We start from the raw sequence: 14,593 nt of genomic DNA on the forward strand, positions 1-14,593 counted from the left end.
GTGTCGCTTTGTTAAATACATTTTTGTTTGTTTTTGTATCATACCTGACAATGTTCAGGGCTTACTCGTGGCTCTGTGCTCAGGAATCACTCTTGGCAGAGCTTGGGGGGTTTCTATGGGATCTGGAGATCAAACTTGGGTTGGCTGCCCTGGGAGGCAAGCTCCTAACCTGCTATACTCTCTCCGAGACACTGGTAATTTTTTTGTTGTTGTTTTTTGTTTTTCAGGCCACACCCATTTGATGCTCAGGGGTTCCTCCTGGCTAAGCGCTCAGAAATTGCCCCTGGCTTGGGGGGACCATATGGGACGCCGGGGGAGCGAACCGAGGTCCTTCCTTGGCTAGCGCTTGCAAGGCAGACACCTTACCTCTAGTGCCACCTCGCCGGCCCCTCTCTTATACTTTTCTGTTTTGTTTGCTTTGCTTCAGTTTTTCTAGGCATTACAGTGTCCTTTACAGGAGAGATTCATTGTGGATCAGTGTTAAAGTTAATGTGGTCTTAAACATACTGACTTATAAAGACAACATCTAAGTTGCCTGGCAATCAAATGGACCTGCATTTCCTCTTGGCTCTGGTTTCTTTTTCCTAGAAGTTTTAGTTAGATTGGGCTAGCTTAATGGTAATTTACAAAAATTCCAAGGAAATCTAACCTGGGGCCACAGAGATAGCATGGAGGTAGGGCGTTTGCCTTGCATACAGAAGGACGGTGGTTCGAATCCCAGCATCCCATGTGATCCCCCGAGCTGCCAGGAGTGGTTTCTGAGCATGGAGCCAGGAGGAACCCCTGAGCACTGTTGGCCGCTTTCTTTCATACTAAACTGTATAAGCACTTTATATTCTCAGCACCTTGCTTTTGACAGTCAGAGGTATGTTTGCTACGTATTTTGTTTTTCCATTTCATTGACTTGGTTTCTATGATTCACGTCACTTTACCCCTTGAACGCCTGTCACTTCCCTTGTTATTTTTCTCTGACTGCTTTTGTGATCAGGTTCTTATTTTTCATCTTCTTTTTTGGCTTTGTTTTTGGGCCACACTCTGTGGTGCTCAAATTTTCCTTTTGCCTCAGCACTCAGTAATTACTCCTGGAGGTACTGCGGGATCCTATGGATATTGGGTGTTGAATCAGAGTTGACTGCGTGCAAGGCAAATATCTTTCCCACTGTGTTATCAGGGGCTATGCCTGGCTCTGCTTTCAGAAATTGCTCCTGGCTGTCACGGGGGACCATGTGGGATGTAGGGATTCGAACCATCCTCTGTCCTGGATTGGCTGCGTGCAAGGCAAATGCCCTACCACTGTGCTGTCTATCCAGCCCCCCAGGTTTTACATTCTTTTTTTTTGGATTTTGGGCCACACCCGGGGTTGCTCAGGGGTTACTCCTGGCTGTCTGCTCAGAAATAGCTCCTGGCAGGCACGGGGGACCATATGTGACACTGGGATTCGAACCAACCACCTTAGGTCCTGGATCGGTTGCTTGCAAGGCAAACACCGCTGTGCTATCTCTCCAGGCCCAGGTTTTACATTATTTTTTTTTTTTTGGTTTTTGGGCCACACCTATTTGACGCTCAGGGGTTACTCCTGGACCTATGCTCAGAAATCGCCCCTGGCAGGCACGGAGGACCATATGGGTCGCCGGGGATCGAACCGCTGTCCGTCCTATGCTAGCGCTTGCAAGGCAGACACCTTACCTCTAGCGCCACCTTCCCGGCCCCGGTTTTACATTCTTTTTTTTTTTTTTTTTTTGGTTTTTGGGTCTCACCCGGCAGTGCTCAGGAGTTACTCCTGGCTCCATGCTCAGAAGTCGCTCCTGGCAAGCACGGGGGACCATATGGGACGCTGGGATTCGAACCGATGACCTTTTGCATGAGAGGCAAACGCCTTACCTCCATGCTATCTCTCCGGCCCCCCGGTTTTACATTCTTAAGGAGGGAAATGTTCCATTTCCCATCAGTTTTAAGATTTTTTTTTTTTGTTGGGTCACACCCGGCAGTGCTCAGGGGTTACTCCTGGCTGTTTGCTCAGAAATAGCTCCTGGCAGGCACGGGGGACCATATGGGACACCGGGATTCGAACCAACCACCTTTGGTCCTGGATCGGCTGCTTGCAAGGCAAATGCCGCTGTGCTATCTCTCCGGGCCCAGTTTTAAGATTTTTTTATTTATATCTAACTGTCCCACCAACCAGGAATTTACATGGGTCACTCTATTTTTTTCTTCTCCTTGGTGTATATATAAAGAAACTTAAGTTTTCTGTAGAGTGGGGAAGCAAAGTTAGGATTATTTACAATCTTGGAACCCTGAGCTCTGGGAGAGCTCTAATGGCCTGAATGCTGCACCGTCAAGTGTGCTCATGGGGATGTGATGGGGATGGCCACAACGATGCCCTGAACCTTCCTATGTCTCTGGTGCTGTGTTTCTATGTAGACCCTTGTGTGTGTTCACTGACGTGTATTTGAGTGGATCCTCATGTGCTCCCTGTGATGGTATTTCCACATGGACCCTGGTGTGTCACTGTGCTTCCGCCCAGCTTGCAGTATGTGCTCTTTCTGGTGCTCCCAGCTGCTTTAACTGCTTGCTTTCCACGTGCTGACAGTCATTTGGAGCCTGCCCAGCAGAGTTCTGGGCCTGTACTGATGAGAGTAGGAGACAGGCGATGCTCTCAGGGTCATGATGCTGCTCCATAGGGGCACTGCTAGACTCTGGGTGCCTGTGAGACTGGCCATGGTCTCAAGGCCAGGGAGCTATTCTGTGGGGCTGTGCTGGGTTCTGTGTGCCTGCTGAGATAGACCATAATCTCAGGGCTGTGACGGGGCCGTGGGGCTGCTTCGTAGGACTCTGCTGGGCTCTATTTCTGTCAGACAGGCCAGGCTGGAAAAGGACTAGGCCCTAGGTGGGGAGACATTGACATCTTTTTTGGCTCTTCTTTTGGGTCTACAATGAAAATATGTTGCTTTATGGATGAGAATAGTTCTATCAGCATAAAGGATGAAACTGGTTTTGTTTTCCATTTCTCTGGAGCAGGCAATCCGAGCAATTCTCATTGTAATTCTCAATGTATTCACTTACTCTTCCTTTTTTTAAAATTTTTTTATTGAAACCATTGTGATTTAAAAAGTTCTTTATAGTTGGGTTTCAGACATACGATGTTTCAGGGCCAATCCCACCACCTCTCTCTACCAGTGTTCCCGAGTGTATCCCATGCTACCATCCCTTGCCCCCTCCCCCTCTCCGTAACCGGACTAGTAGGGCCATTTTAAGCTTCGATTATTAAAGTTTGGGTCTCATGATTTCATTGTTGTTGACTTTGGCTTGGATATGTACTTCTGTCCTTTTTTTTTTCTTTCTTTCTTTTTTTTTTTTTGGTTTTTGGGTCTCACCCGGCAGCGCTCTACACTCAGAAATCACTCCTGTCAGGCTCTGGGGACCATATGGGATGCCGGGATTCAAACCACCATCCTTCTGCATGCAAGGCAAACGCCTTACCTCCATGCTATCTCTCCGGCCCACTTCTGTCCTTTCTGGCTGTCTTCTCAGAAATAGCTCCTGGCAGGCACGGGGGACCATTTGAGACACTGGGATTCGAACCAACCACCTTTGGTCCTGGATCAGCTGCTTGCAAGGCAAACACCGCTGTGCTATCTCTCCGGGCCCTTCTGTCCTTTCTTTTTTTTTTTTTTTTTTTTTTTTTTTTTTGGTTTTTGGGCCACACCCGGTAACGCTCAGGGGTTACTCCTGGCTATGCGCTCACAAGTTGCTCCTGGCTTGGGGGACCATATGGGACACCGGGGGATCGAACCGCGGTCCGTCCAAGGATAGCGCAGGCAAGGCAGGCACCTTACCTTTAGCGCCACTGCCCGGCCCCATTTCTGTCCTTTCTTAATACCACTAGTATTCAATCACTTTTCTGAAGCAAGTTCAGTGTATCCTGTCAATATGAGTTACTGCCCTCTGGGGTTCTCTTCATATGATTCACACTTGGACTCTTGGAGCAGATTGGGAATAACTGTTGTCGGCATCGTTTTGTAATTCTGGAAATGATCGAACATGTTTCTTTTTTTTCCTTCTCTTTTGAACATCCTCTCATGCCTTTAAGAGCAAGCCTCTGCTCCAGAGGCCCCTAAACAGAGAGGGTGTATGTCTGGATTCTGACTCCAGATGGGGCAGGGCAGTGTTCCATTTTCTTTCTTTTTTAGGGGGGAGGATTGGGCCACACGGTGGGGCTCAGGGGTTACTTTTGGCTCTGTGCTCAGAATTTACCCCTGATCATATGGGATGCTGGAGGTCAAACCTGGGACTGCTGCATGCAAGGCAAAATCCCTACCAACTATGCTTTTGCTCCAGCCCAGCGCTCCATTTTCTAATTTGAGTTTGGGAAGTCTTTTGTCTGTGTGATGAAGTCATCTAGGACTGGCTATGCAGCCTTGCACTGTGTGTTTATGAAATATTCTGGGGCTCCAGCAGATGGAGCTATAAACTAATCCATCCCATAATGAACTTGCCAGTAGCTTGGTTGGTTTTGGGGTTAAGCCAGGTCTTCTGAGGTTAGTAAGTCACCTTTAGGTGAAGATACCTCTTTAAGGCTCTCTTTCCTTAAGGTTGTCATTGATACTGATTACTGAATTCTGAGGGTTTACTGCCTTATTGCAATTTGTTATTTTAGTTTTTGAAGAGATTAATATCTTATAAATTAATATGTAAAATAATAAAACATACATATTGTGGATATTTTAAATTTAGGGCTATTATGATTTCAAATTAGGAATGTTTTATCAAAATTATAGTGTAATATAAAGGGATAAATATATATACTGGGATCAGAGAAATAATATAGCAGGTAAGGTGCTTGCTTGCCTTATACACTGCTGACCTGAGGTCGATACCTGACATCACATATGATCTTCTGAGCACTATAAGGAGTGATTCCTGAGTGGAGTGCAGATCCAGGATAAACCTCTGAGCATCACCTGGTATGACCTGAAACCAAAAAAAAAAAAAATGTATATGATTATGTTAATAAAAGGCAAAACAAAAATGTTTTTGTTTTGTTTTGTTTTTCACTTTTTGTTTTTGGGTCATACCCGGCAGGGCTCAGGAGCTACTCCTAGCTCTCTGCTCAGAAATCGCCCCTGGCAGGCTTGGAGTACCATATGGGATGCCGGGATTCACACCACCATCCTTCTGCATACAAGGCCTTACCGCTGTGCTATCTGTCAGTCCCCAACAAAAATGTTTTGTCATTAAAAATAAAAGCCTTTTATTTTGCACACTTGCTAATATAATTATTATTTAGGAAGGTACATTTTATTTATTTAATGTTTTTTGGGCCACAGCCATTGGTGCTCAGGGGTTACTTCTAGCTCTGCACTCAAAAATCACTCCTGGCAGTCTTAGGGGACCATATGGGATGCTGGGGATTGAACCTGGGTCTGTTATGTGTAAAACCAACGTTTTAACCATTGTGCTATCGCTCCAGCCCCAGGAAGGTACATTTAATAGGCTGCTTATTGTTATATTTTTAGCTTTGGGGCAACACCTGGCAATTCTCAGGGCCTAGTCCTAGCTCTGTGCTCAGAAGTGATTGCTGGCAGTGCTTGTGGGAACCAGATGTCAGGGATTTAAGTAAGGCCAGTGGGATCTAAGACAAGCACCATAAGCCCTGTACTATCAAAGATATTTTTCTTGTAACATTAACTTTTTTTTTTTGGGCCACACCTGGTGACGCTCAGGGGTTACTCCTGGCTATGCGTTCAGAAGTCGCTCCTGGCTCAGGGGACCATATGGGATGCCAAGGATCAAACCAAGGTCCATCCTTGGTTCAGCCGTGTGCAAGTTATATTATTTGTTGAATCTGAAACTTTCATTTTCATTTCCTGGTTAATAAACTTAAAACTTAAAAAAAGGGGCTAGAGTGGTGGCGCAAGCAGTAGGGGTTTGCCTTGCACACGCTAACTTCGGATGGATCTCGGTTCAATCCCCTGGCATCCTATATGGTCCCCCAAGCCAGGAGCGATTTCTGAGCACATAGCCAGGAGTAACCCCTGAGCTGGTCACTGGTGTGGCCCCAAAACAAAAAAAACAAAAAAACAAAAATAAAATAAAATAAAAACCCACTTAAAAATAAAAAATAAATTATAGGGGCCGGAGAGATAGCATGGAGGTAAAGCGTTTGCCTTTCATGCAGGAGGTCATCGGTTCGAATCCCGGCGTCCCATATGGTCCCCCGTGCCTGCCAGGAGCAATTTCTGAGCCTGGAGCCAGGAATAACCCCTGAGCACTGCCTGGTGTGACCCAAAAACAAAAACAAAAAAAAAACAAAAACAAAAAAAAAATTATAAATGTGTAAAAATATGTTGAAAATGTTTTGAAAAATTAAATCACTGTAAATTAACTACATGTGAATTCAGAGTTAGTCATGATTTTCAGTGTACATGTTTCAACACCTGTCGCTTTATGAGTGTCTACTTCCCTCTGTTACTGTCCGTAGTTTCCATCTCCTTCAGTGGCAAGCTGAAGATTCCTTTCTCCTGCCTTTCTGACAAATTTAAACTTTCGCATGAATCACTTAGTCTTTGTTATTTCTGATACGGACAGTAGACTTGCGAGGTAGGGTGTGTAACCACGTCTCTTAGCTCTTTGGTAAGTGACTGTTTCTTGTTGGTTAAGGGCCGTTCGTACCTGGCTATTTCTCCATGAGGCCATGATGAGTCGGGGGGCTTTGAAGTGAACAGGGGAGTGGTGATGTGCTGGGAACAAGGCAGAGGTCAGACAATGCCCCAGGAGCCCAAGGTGGCTGCAGAGGGCCAACTATTATGTGTGTGAAGCGCAGGCTGGCCCTCAACTCTGCAGCCCTAGAACTGCTGGAGAATCTCAGGACACTGTCCAGTACATGGGCCGTGTTGAGGATGAGCATATCTGGGTACTCTCTGTCCTGTTGCAGTTGGCTCCCATGGGCTAGAGCAGAGAGTGTCCCTACTGCTGGCTGCAGACCCCAGCACTGAGCAGAGCCAGTCGGTGCAAACTCTACAGAGTTGCTCACACTCATGAGGCTGGCATGCTAGCTCCTGGGGCATGGAAATAGCCTACATGGGGCAGTGAGTGTGGAGAAGGTTACAGGCATAGTGGCTGAGTGCAGGAAGCGACCCAGGGCCCTGCTGAGTGACCAGGGAGCCTGTTCCCTTTCATGTGTGAGAGCAGAGTTGGATTCAAGCCCCGCTGGGTTCCGAGTACTGCTGGGTGTGACCTCTCTAGAGAAAACAAGGAATCCATACCATATGAAGGGATTTGGAGGGAAGACACAGTGCAGAAGAACAGTTATAAGAGCCACAGCAGGTGGGAAGAGAGGGACATCTGCAGAGCCTTGGGACAAGTACTGCCATTCCCCTGTGACTGTGGGATGCTTCTCTCAGACATGACGCTCATCTGCCTGGTGAGTGTACGTCCACATAACATAGCCCCGAGAGCTCAGGCGAGTTTTTGGTGGAGGGACTTGGAGCTTCACAGCATGAGGAAGCATGTTGATGTACTGCCCTGAAGGGTGGTTAGAAACGGATCTTCCTGTGTTGCATGAGCCTCTGGGAGAACAACTGACTTCAGAGAAATTGCAGTACGTCTAGGTGACAGGATGCCACCTATTGTCTGATGTTCTGAGGCTGAACATGAGAAATTAGAACAGCACTTGCAGGCAGATTTTGATGGATTACTCTGAAGTAGTATCACATAGAGTACTTGGAAACTTAGGGTACTGACAGAGAGAAGACTGACATAGGGCAGTTAAGGGAGAAGCAACGTGCAGATCAGGAAGACAAAATAGATTTACAAAGAAGTAGGCATGCCTGGAGCCTGAGTGGTGGCTTAGCGGTAGGACGTTTGCCTTGCTATGTGCTAACCTAGGACGGACCACGGTTTGACCCCATGGTGTCCCATAGGGTCCCCCAAGCCAGGACTGATTTTTGAGCACAAAGCCAGGAGTAACCCCTGAGCATCACCGGGTGTGGCCCCTCCACCAAAAAAAAAAAAAAAAAAAAAAAAAAGAAGAAGAAGTAGGCACTCCTAAGGAGCAAAGGAAAGAAGAACAGGAGAAATGGACAACAAAACACTGAATAAACTTGTACCTGACCACACACTCAGGAGGCACAGGCTGGCAGCCTGAGTCCTTGGGAAGAAGCTGCAGGGAGCCTGCTTCCACTGTAAGGGCAGAGCCAGGAGAGTAGCAGGAGGAGTGGGGGAGAGCCCACTATGACCCAGAGTAGAAGCTGGAACTGTACCAGGGTGTGGGATGTGGCCAGACAGAGAAGACCATTTATTCTGATTAAGAGAAGCATTATGTGTTCAAAAAACCCTAGTGTGGGCTGGAGTGATAGCATATTGGTAGAATGCTTGCCTGGCACATGGTTGGCCTGGGTTTGTTTCCCTGAAATCCATAGGCCCTCTGAGCACAGAGCCAGGAGTCAGCCCTGAGTACTGCTGGGTATGGCCCAAATACAAAAAACTTTCTAGTCCAAACCAAAAAAAAAACACCCAAACCAACCACAATCGGCCTGTAACATAGATGAAGCAGAATGTGAAAGGATTAACAGCTGTGTTCAGGTCTAACAACAGCCCTGTGAACGGTGGGTGGGAAGAGTAGACAGGACAGATGCGATGTTAGGGAAGTTGTGAGAGATGCTGGGCCTAGCAGACCTGACTGGCATGGAGAGAACCTTCTGCCCAGCAGTGGCAGTGTACCTCTTTTCAGCATACCAGGAATATTGGCTCATGTTGCATAAGTACAGGCTCTGTGTTCTCAGAAGGATCTAAGTCACGCAGATGTTTCCAGATGACTTCAGTGACAGAATCGTAGTTGGAAAGTTCTGGGAGTATTTAGTAATTCAGGGGTCAAAGAAGGAAATCCATGGGGCCGGTGAGGTGGCGCTAGAGGTAAGGTGTCTGCCTTGCAAGTGCTAGCCATATGGTCCCCCCAAGCCAGGGGCAATTTCTGAGCGCTTAGCCAGGAGTAACCCCTGAGCATCAAACAGGTGTGGCCCTAAAAACAACAACAACAACAACAACAACAAAACAACAAAAAAGGAAATCCAGAAGGAAATTTGGAAGCACTTTGAAGCAAGTGAAGAAGGCAGTCCTATATCAGAAATGGTGTGGGCTGGTGCTGAGAGCATTTGCTGGTCAGTGATAGCATTAGGGGCTTCGTCAGAGATGAGCCCCTGAATGCCCCACTAAGGGAGGTGTTCCCATTTAAGAAGCCAGTGAAACAGGAAACTAGTTGAAAAAGGTGAGTGAGATGTCAGGAATGTTACAGCCCTGAGTAGATTGAGGTTCAGCAGGAGCTGAAGAAGACCCCATGGGAAGGAGAGGTACCAGTCTTTGCAGCAGGCCACAGGTTGAGCAGGGCTGGCTACCTATGGCCACATGTTCCCCAACTCAGAGAAAAAGCAGAGCCTGGAATGTCCCAGCGCTTTCGGGCTACGGAATTTGGTTGTTGGCGCCACCAAGTGTCTATGAAAGAAACAATCACAGTCCCTTGGCTCCTACTGTTGAGCTAGCACGGCCTGACCCAAACCAGACAAGGCCCTGCCATGGCCTGGCTTCCTCTCAGCCCAGATGTAGACAGGCCAAGCAACATTTCAACATAACATAGACAATATATAGGAAGGGAAGTGTAACCTCTAGGAAAATCCATGAGTGGGATCCATGCAGTTCAGTTTTTTCCTAGTAGTCTTTCAGTGGACTAAGTGTCAAATCTCACTCGAATGAGGAGCATTTATAGGGATCAGAGGGATGGTACCATAGAGAGTGCTCTTTCCTGGCCCATAGCAGATCCATTTTCGATCCCTTGCACTCCGTATGGTGCTCCCACCTCCTTTAGGAGTGGCTACTGAGCCTAGAGCTTAGGAGTAAGCTTTGAGCAGCAGATACAAGAGAAAATGGCTGAAGGCGTTCTCCGTAGGATCAGAACAGGGCCAAGGCCTCACTTACCACTTCTAGTCAAGCATCCTAGAGCTTTCCTAAAAATAAAAAAATATTCAGGATAGAAAGCAGAAATTAGGGGCTGGAGAGACAGCATGGAGGTAGGGCATTTGCCTTGCATGCAAAAGAACGGTGGTTCGAATCCCGGCATCCCATAGGGTCCCACGAGCCTGCCAGGAGCCATTTCTGAGCATAGAGCCAGGAGTAGCCCCTGAGCACAGCCAGATGTGACCCCCCCCAATGAGTAGGAGCTGGGCAGGCTGGGCTCAGAGTGTACTACTCAAAGGGGCTGGCAGGGGTGGGGACACATGCAAACCACTGGGGACCTCGACTCTGTTCTGTTCCTTGGCTGGGTGTTAACTGAGGGAGTGTGACCCCTTGCTGGAGCAAGCAGCAGACCCCATTCTGGCTGTGTGGCAGGGCCGGCAAATGGCCTCACATACAGGGGTCTTTGGTGATGACCCTGACAGTGGTCCTCAAACTATGGCCCGCGGGCCACATATTGTATTTGTATCTGTTTTGTTTCTTCATTGCAAAATAAGATCTATGCAGTGTGCATAAGAATTCGTTCATAAGTTTTGTTTTTACTATAGTCAGACCCTCCAATGGCCCCCTGTTTAAAAAGTTGGAGGACCCCTGCGTGTAGAAGGTCAGATGGGGCCAAGGCCGACTGATGCAGCCCTCAGGGGCCTCCTGGTACATCAGACAGAGGACCCCCAGGACTGGAGAAACGGGACAAAACAGTTGACACCTTTCTTCTCGAGGCTGGGAAGGAGAGAAGCATTTCAAATCAACTTTCATCTCAAAAACTTCACATCAAAGCTACCCACCAAAAACCACATTTTCCTTTGAACAGTTCTAAGGCAGTTTTCCTAAGATAAATGTACTACAAAGTTTATTAACTCTGCCTAGGGTTTTGAATAAGAAAGAGTGAATGGGTTCAGTGAGCTCTCTTGCCTTGTGAAGGAAAGCACATCACTCCAGGTGATGCTCCAGTGCTGCAGCCTGCCATTTGTCTGTCCAGGTTCTGGAAAGGCTTAGCCTGGGGGAGACAGTTGGGCCATGTGCCTGTGCAGTGGGCCTGAGGGAGACAGTACTGCTGCTTGGGTGTGCATTGGGCCTTAGGAGACAGTCTTGACTGTTACAAGTCAGTGGGCTTAAGGGAGACTGTCTTGCCTGTCACTAGTGTTGGGTGCTGGACCATGCTATCTAGAGGGTCCTTAGAGTGTACACCTCTCTTGTTGCTGTTGTCTTCATCTCTGCTTGGTGGTTTCTTTTTTCTTTTTTTCTGCTCATGGGTTACTCCTAGCTCTGCAGTCAGGTTCACTCCTGGTGGGCTTGGGGAATTATATGAGATGCTGGGGATCAACCTGTGTTGGAAGTGTGCAACACGACTGTATCATCTCTCTGGTCTCATCTGCTCACTACTCTTTTTGTTTGTTTGTTTGTTTTGTGCCACATCTGGCAGTGCTCAGGGCTTACTCCTGGCTCTGCAATTAGATCATTCTTGGCACTGTTTGTGGAACCATATGGGATGCTGGAAATTGAACCCAGGTCAGCAGGTCAGCGGTGTGCAATACAAGTGACCTCCTTGGTGTGCTCTCTCTGACCCCTGCTCACTGTCTTTATCAGAGCCTGTGTACCCCTATGGTTGGCATTGTGTCTGTCCTGCCTGTTTTTCTTTTCCACGTGCAGTCGCTTACCATATGGTGCTTCAACACCCAAGAAGGAGACTCTCTGTTTTTAGATGCCACTTGGAAATTCTCGAAGCAGCTGTGTCCTGCTGGGCTACATGGGCTTGGAGGGAAGTCCCAGGGTATAGAATCTCTGTAAGATGCAAGGACATTGCTGTCCTGACGGGTTGGCTTGTGGCATGGGCCAGTGCTGATAGTCCCAGCTCAGTCAGATGCTGCCACACAAGGGCCAGCTCCTTTTATTTGTGGTGTTCATCAGACCTGGGCATGGTGAGCAGCTCTGAGGGAAAAGAAGCTTGAGGAAACTTCAGTGAGTGCTGGTTCCAAACTCACAAACACTGCAAATAAGTGTATAGTTAGTTCTTTATTTCTAAGTGGACTTTCTGGGCCTGTCTTCATGCTCCCAAAGTCTGGGACCAATGTGTTGGCAGACGGCCACATTGGCAGAACATGGCCAGTCCAGGGGCTATTTGCTTAAGGAAGGTTGGTTCCAGAGGGACTAAATGGGTATTTTCTGAGTTGATGGTGGGAGGTAGTTTGGGAAGCTCTTGCTAATATCCATTTTGATGGTTCTCTTTGTAGGTTTGTGGAACCTTGCGTCCCTCTTTTCCAACCTTTGCTTATTTGTGTTGATGCCTTTTGCCTTTTTCTTTCTGGAATCAGAAGGTTTTGCTGGCCTGAAAAAGGTAAGTAGATTTTGGAATTATATTTGTTAAATGAAATCACGTGTAGCCTGTTCAGTGCTGGGGAAAATTGATGCGAGTGACTGTTTTGAGTGGGACCGCTGGCGGCAGCAACTGGTTGGTAGGTATCATGGTCACTGTCAGTGGTGGAGACATGGCACTGTGATGCTCGGCCACCTCTGGCAACTCCTCCTGCACCTTCTGGGTCCACTTCAGGGAAAATCATGGGGCCCCTGGAAATTTCCTTCTTTAAGCTAACAAATAGGAAGTGTCTAGGCCCTCTGCTGGGGGGAAGCGTGAATTGGGAGAATGATAGGGTGCTGTTAAGTGTCATATCCAGGCACCCTGGAGCTGAGGGGCTTAACCTGGGTGAGGAGTGGGCAGTGGGTAGAGTCTGGGTGCAGGCTTTGCTGTGGGGCTCCCACCCTTGGCTGAGTGGTTCCTGTTGGGGTTGGGAGAAGAGAAACCCAGCAGGGGGCTGAAGGCATCTCTGCTGTGTGTGGGCACCAGCTCTGTTTGCTGTGTGTGGCACCACACCACACATTTCTGCTTTTGTCTGCTGTTGCCTCTTTGGGGTCCCTGCAGAGACAGGAAGTGGGTCAGGAAATAGCCTCTGTGGGATCCTTAAAGAATCAGGAAGTGAGGGTCGGAGCAGTGGTGCTAGAGGTAAGGCGCCTAGGATGGACCTGGTTCGATCCCCCGGCGTCCCATATGGTCTCCCAAGCCAGAAGCGATTTCTGTGTGCATAGCCAGGAGTAACTCCTGAGCGTTAATGGATGTGGTCTCCCCACAAAAAGAGAAAAATAATCAGGAAGTGAGCCCAGGAAGTGGCCTCTGTGTGTGTGTGTGTGTGTGTGTGTGTGTGTGTGTGTGTGTCCCTGCAGACAGGAAGTGGGGCTAGGAAATGGCCTCTTGAGTTACTGCAGATAGGAAGTGGCCTCTGGGGTCCTACAGAGATAGGAAATGGGGCCAGGAAGTGGCTTCTTTGGGATCCTTGAAGAATCAGGAAGTAGGCCCAGGAAATAGCTTCTCTTCAGAGACAGGAAGTGGCCTTTGTGAGGTCCTGAAGAGACAGGAAGTGGAACCAGGAATGGTCTCTGGGATCCTTGAAGAATCAGGAAGTAGGCCCAGGAAGAAGCCTCTCTCAGAGATAGGAAGTGACCTCTGTGGGGGTCCTGCTGAGATAGGAAATGTGGCCAGGAAATGACCTCTGTCACATCACTGAGAGAAAGTTGCCTCTATGAGTCCTACAGAGACTGGAAGTGGCCTTTGTGGCATTTCTAAAGAGACAGGAAGTGGCCTCTGTGGGTCCCTGCAAGGAGTAGTTGTCAGCTGTTGTTGTGGCGTGTAGCGTAGAGCTGTGTGTGTAGACTCCAGAGATGTGTTGGAATGAGTTTGATGGCTACAGCATGGCAGCCCTGAGTGGATCATCTGGTACAGCAATGGGCTAGACACGCATCAGGAATGTGCTCTGATCTAGGAGAACTCCAGGCTTCTGCCCGGGGGTGTCCTGGTTACTGATCGCAAAGGACAGCTGTAGGCAGGTGGGAGGGTTCTTTGTGCTTGGCTGGCTAGAGCCATAGCTGGGATAGTCTTGGGGTCACCTTTGACTTCTCTGTGTACTACAATTCCATTGATCTGGATTGGGGTGTTACCAATGTGGGGTACCTACACCCTGTCCCAGTGCCTGGTGGCTGTGCCCAAAGGGGCTGGCAGTGCCAGTGGGATCTACCCTAGAAGCTGAAACTGGACTATCTGGAAGATGAGGGCCCCTTCCCCTTCATGGTGCCATGGTGGTGCTCCTACCCTATGGGGCGCTCTAGGAGCAAAATGAGAGCGTGGAAAGAGTCTCTGTAAATCCAGGCTGGAGTGACTGAGTTGTGTGTGTGGGCCAACATTTGCAGTGTGCAGACCAGGTGTGTGAGGATGGACTAGCCTTGGAGCTAGGCATGGGGTAGCTGAGCTTCAGGTCAAGGATTGTGGCGGGGAGGAGGGTTTACATGTCTGCTTTGCAGGAGTTTTTCCTTGGGGGTCACCCAGGAGATGTGGATGTGTGCCCTGCATCCTGCAAGGAACATATCCTCAGCGGGACTCCGGGGATGGGGGAAAGGGGGCTGATCCTGCATGTTGTGTGTGAGAGCCAGAGCTGTATCCACCAGGAACTTGGGCTGATTGCCAGCAGAGTTTGGTGTGGTTTGTGGAGGGACCATAGACAGTGCCACTTGGGGATCAGGCCTGGTAGGGCTTGGGAGACAC

The 14,593-nt window shown here is 48.4% G+C and overlaps 1 protein-coding gene across 1 annotated transcript in view; it reads left to right on the forward strand.

Moving 5' to 3' along the window:
* The window catches only part of LMBR1 (limb development membrane protein 1), a 71,343-nt gene that overhangs the window by 11,906 nt on the left and 44,844 nt on the right, over nucleotides 1-14,593 (forward strand). The window contains exon 5 of the mRNA XM_049785278.1: nucleotides 12,237-12,340. Within this exon, the coding sequence (XP_049641235.1) occupies nucleotides 12,237-12,340 (104 nt within the window). The remainder of the gene's footprint in view (nucleotides 1-12,236; nucleotides 12,341-14,593) is intronic.

Source organism: Suncus etruscus, chromosome 13 (genome assembly GCF_024139225.1).
Source record: "Suncus etruscus isolate mSunEtr1 chromosome 13, mSunEtr1.pri.cur, whole genome shotgun sequence".
Classification (NCBI taxonomy): domain Eukaryota; kingdom Metazoa; phylum Chordata; class Mammalia; order Eulipotyphla; family Soricidae; genus Suncus; species Suncus etruscus.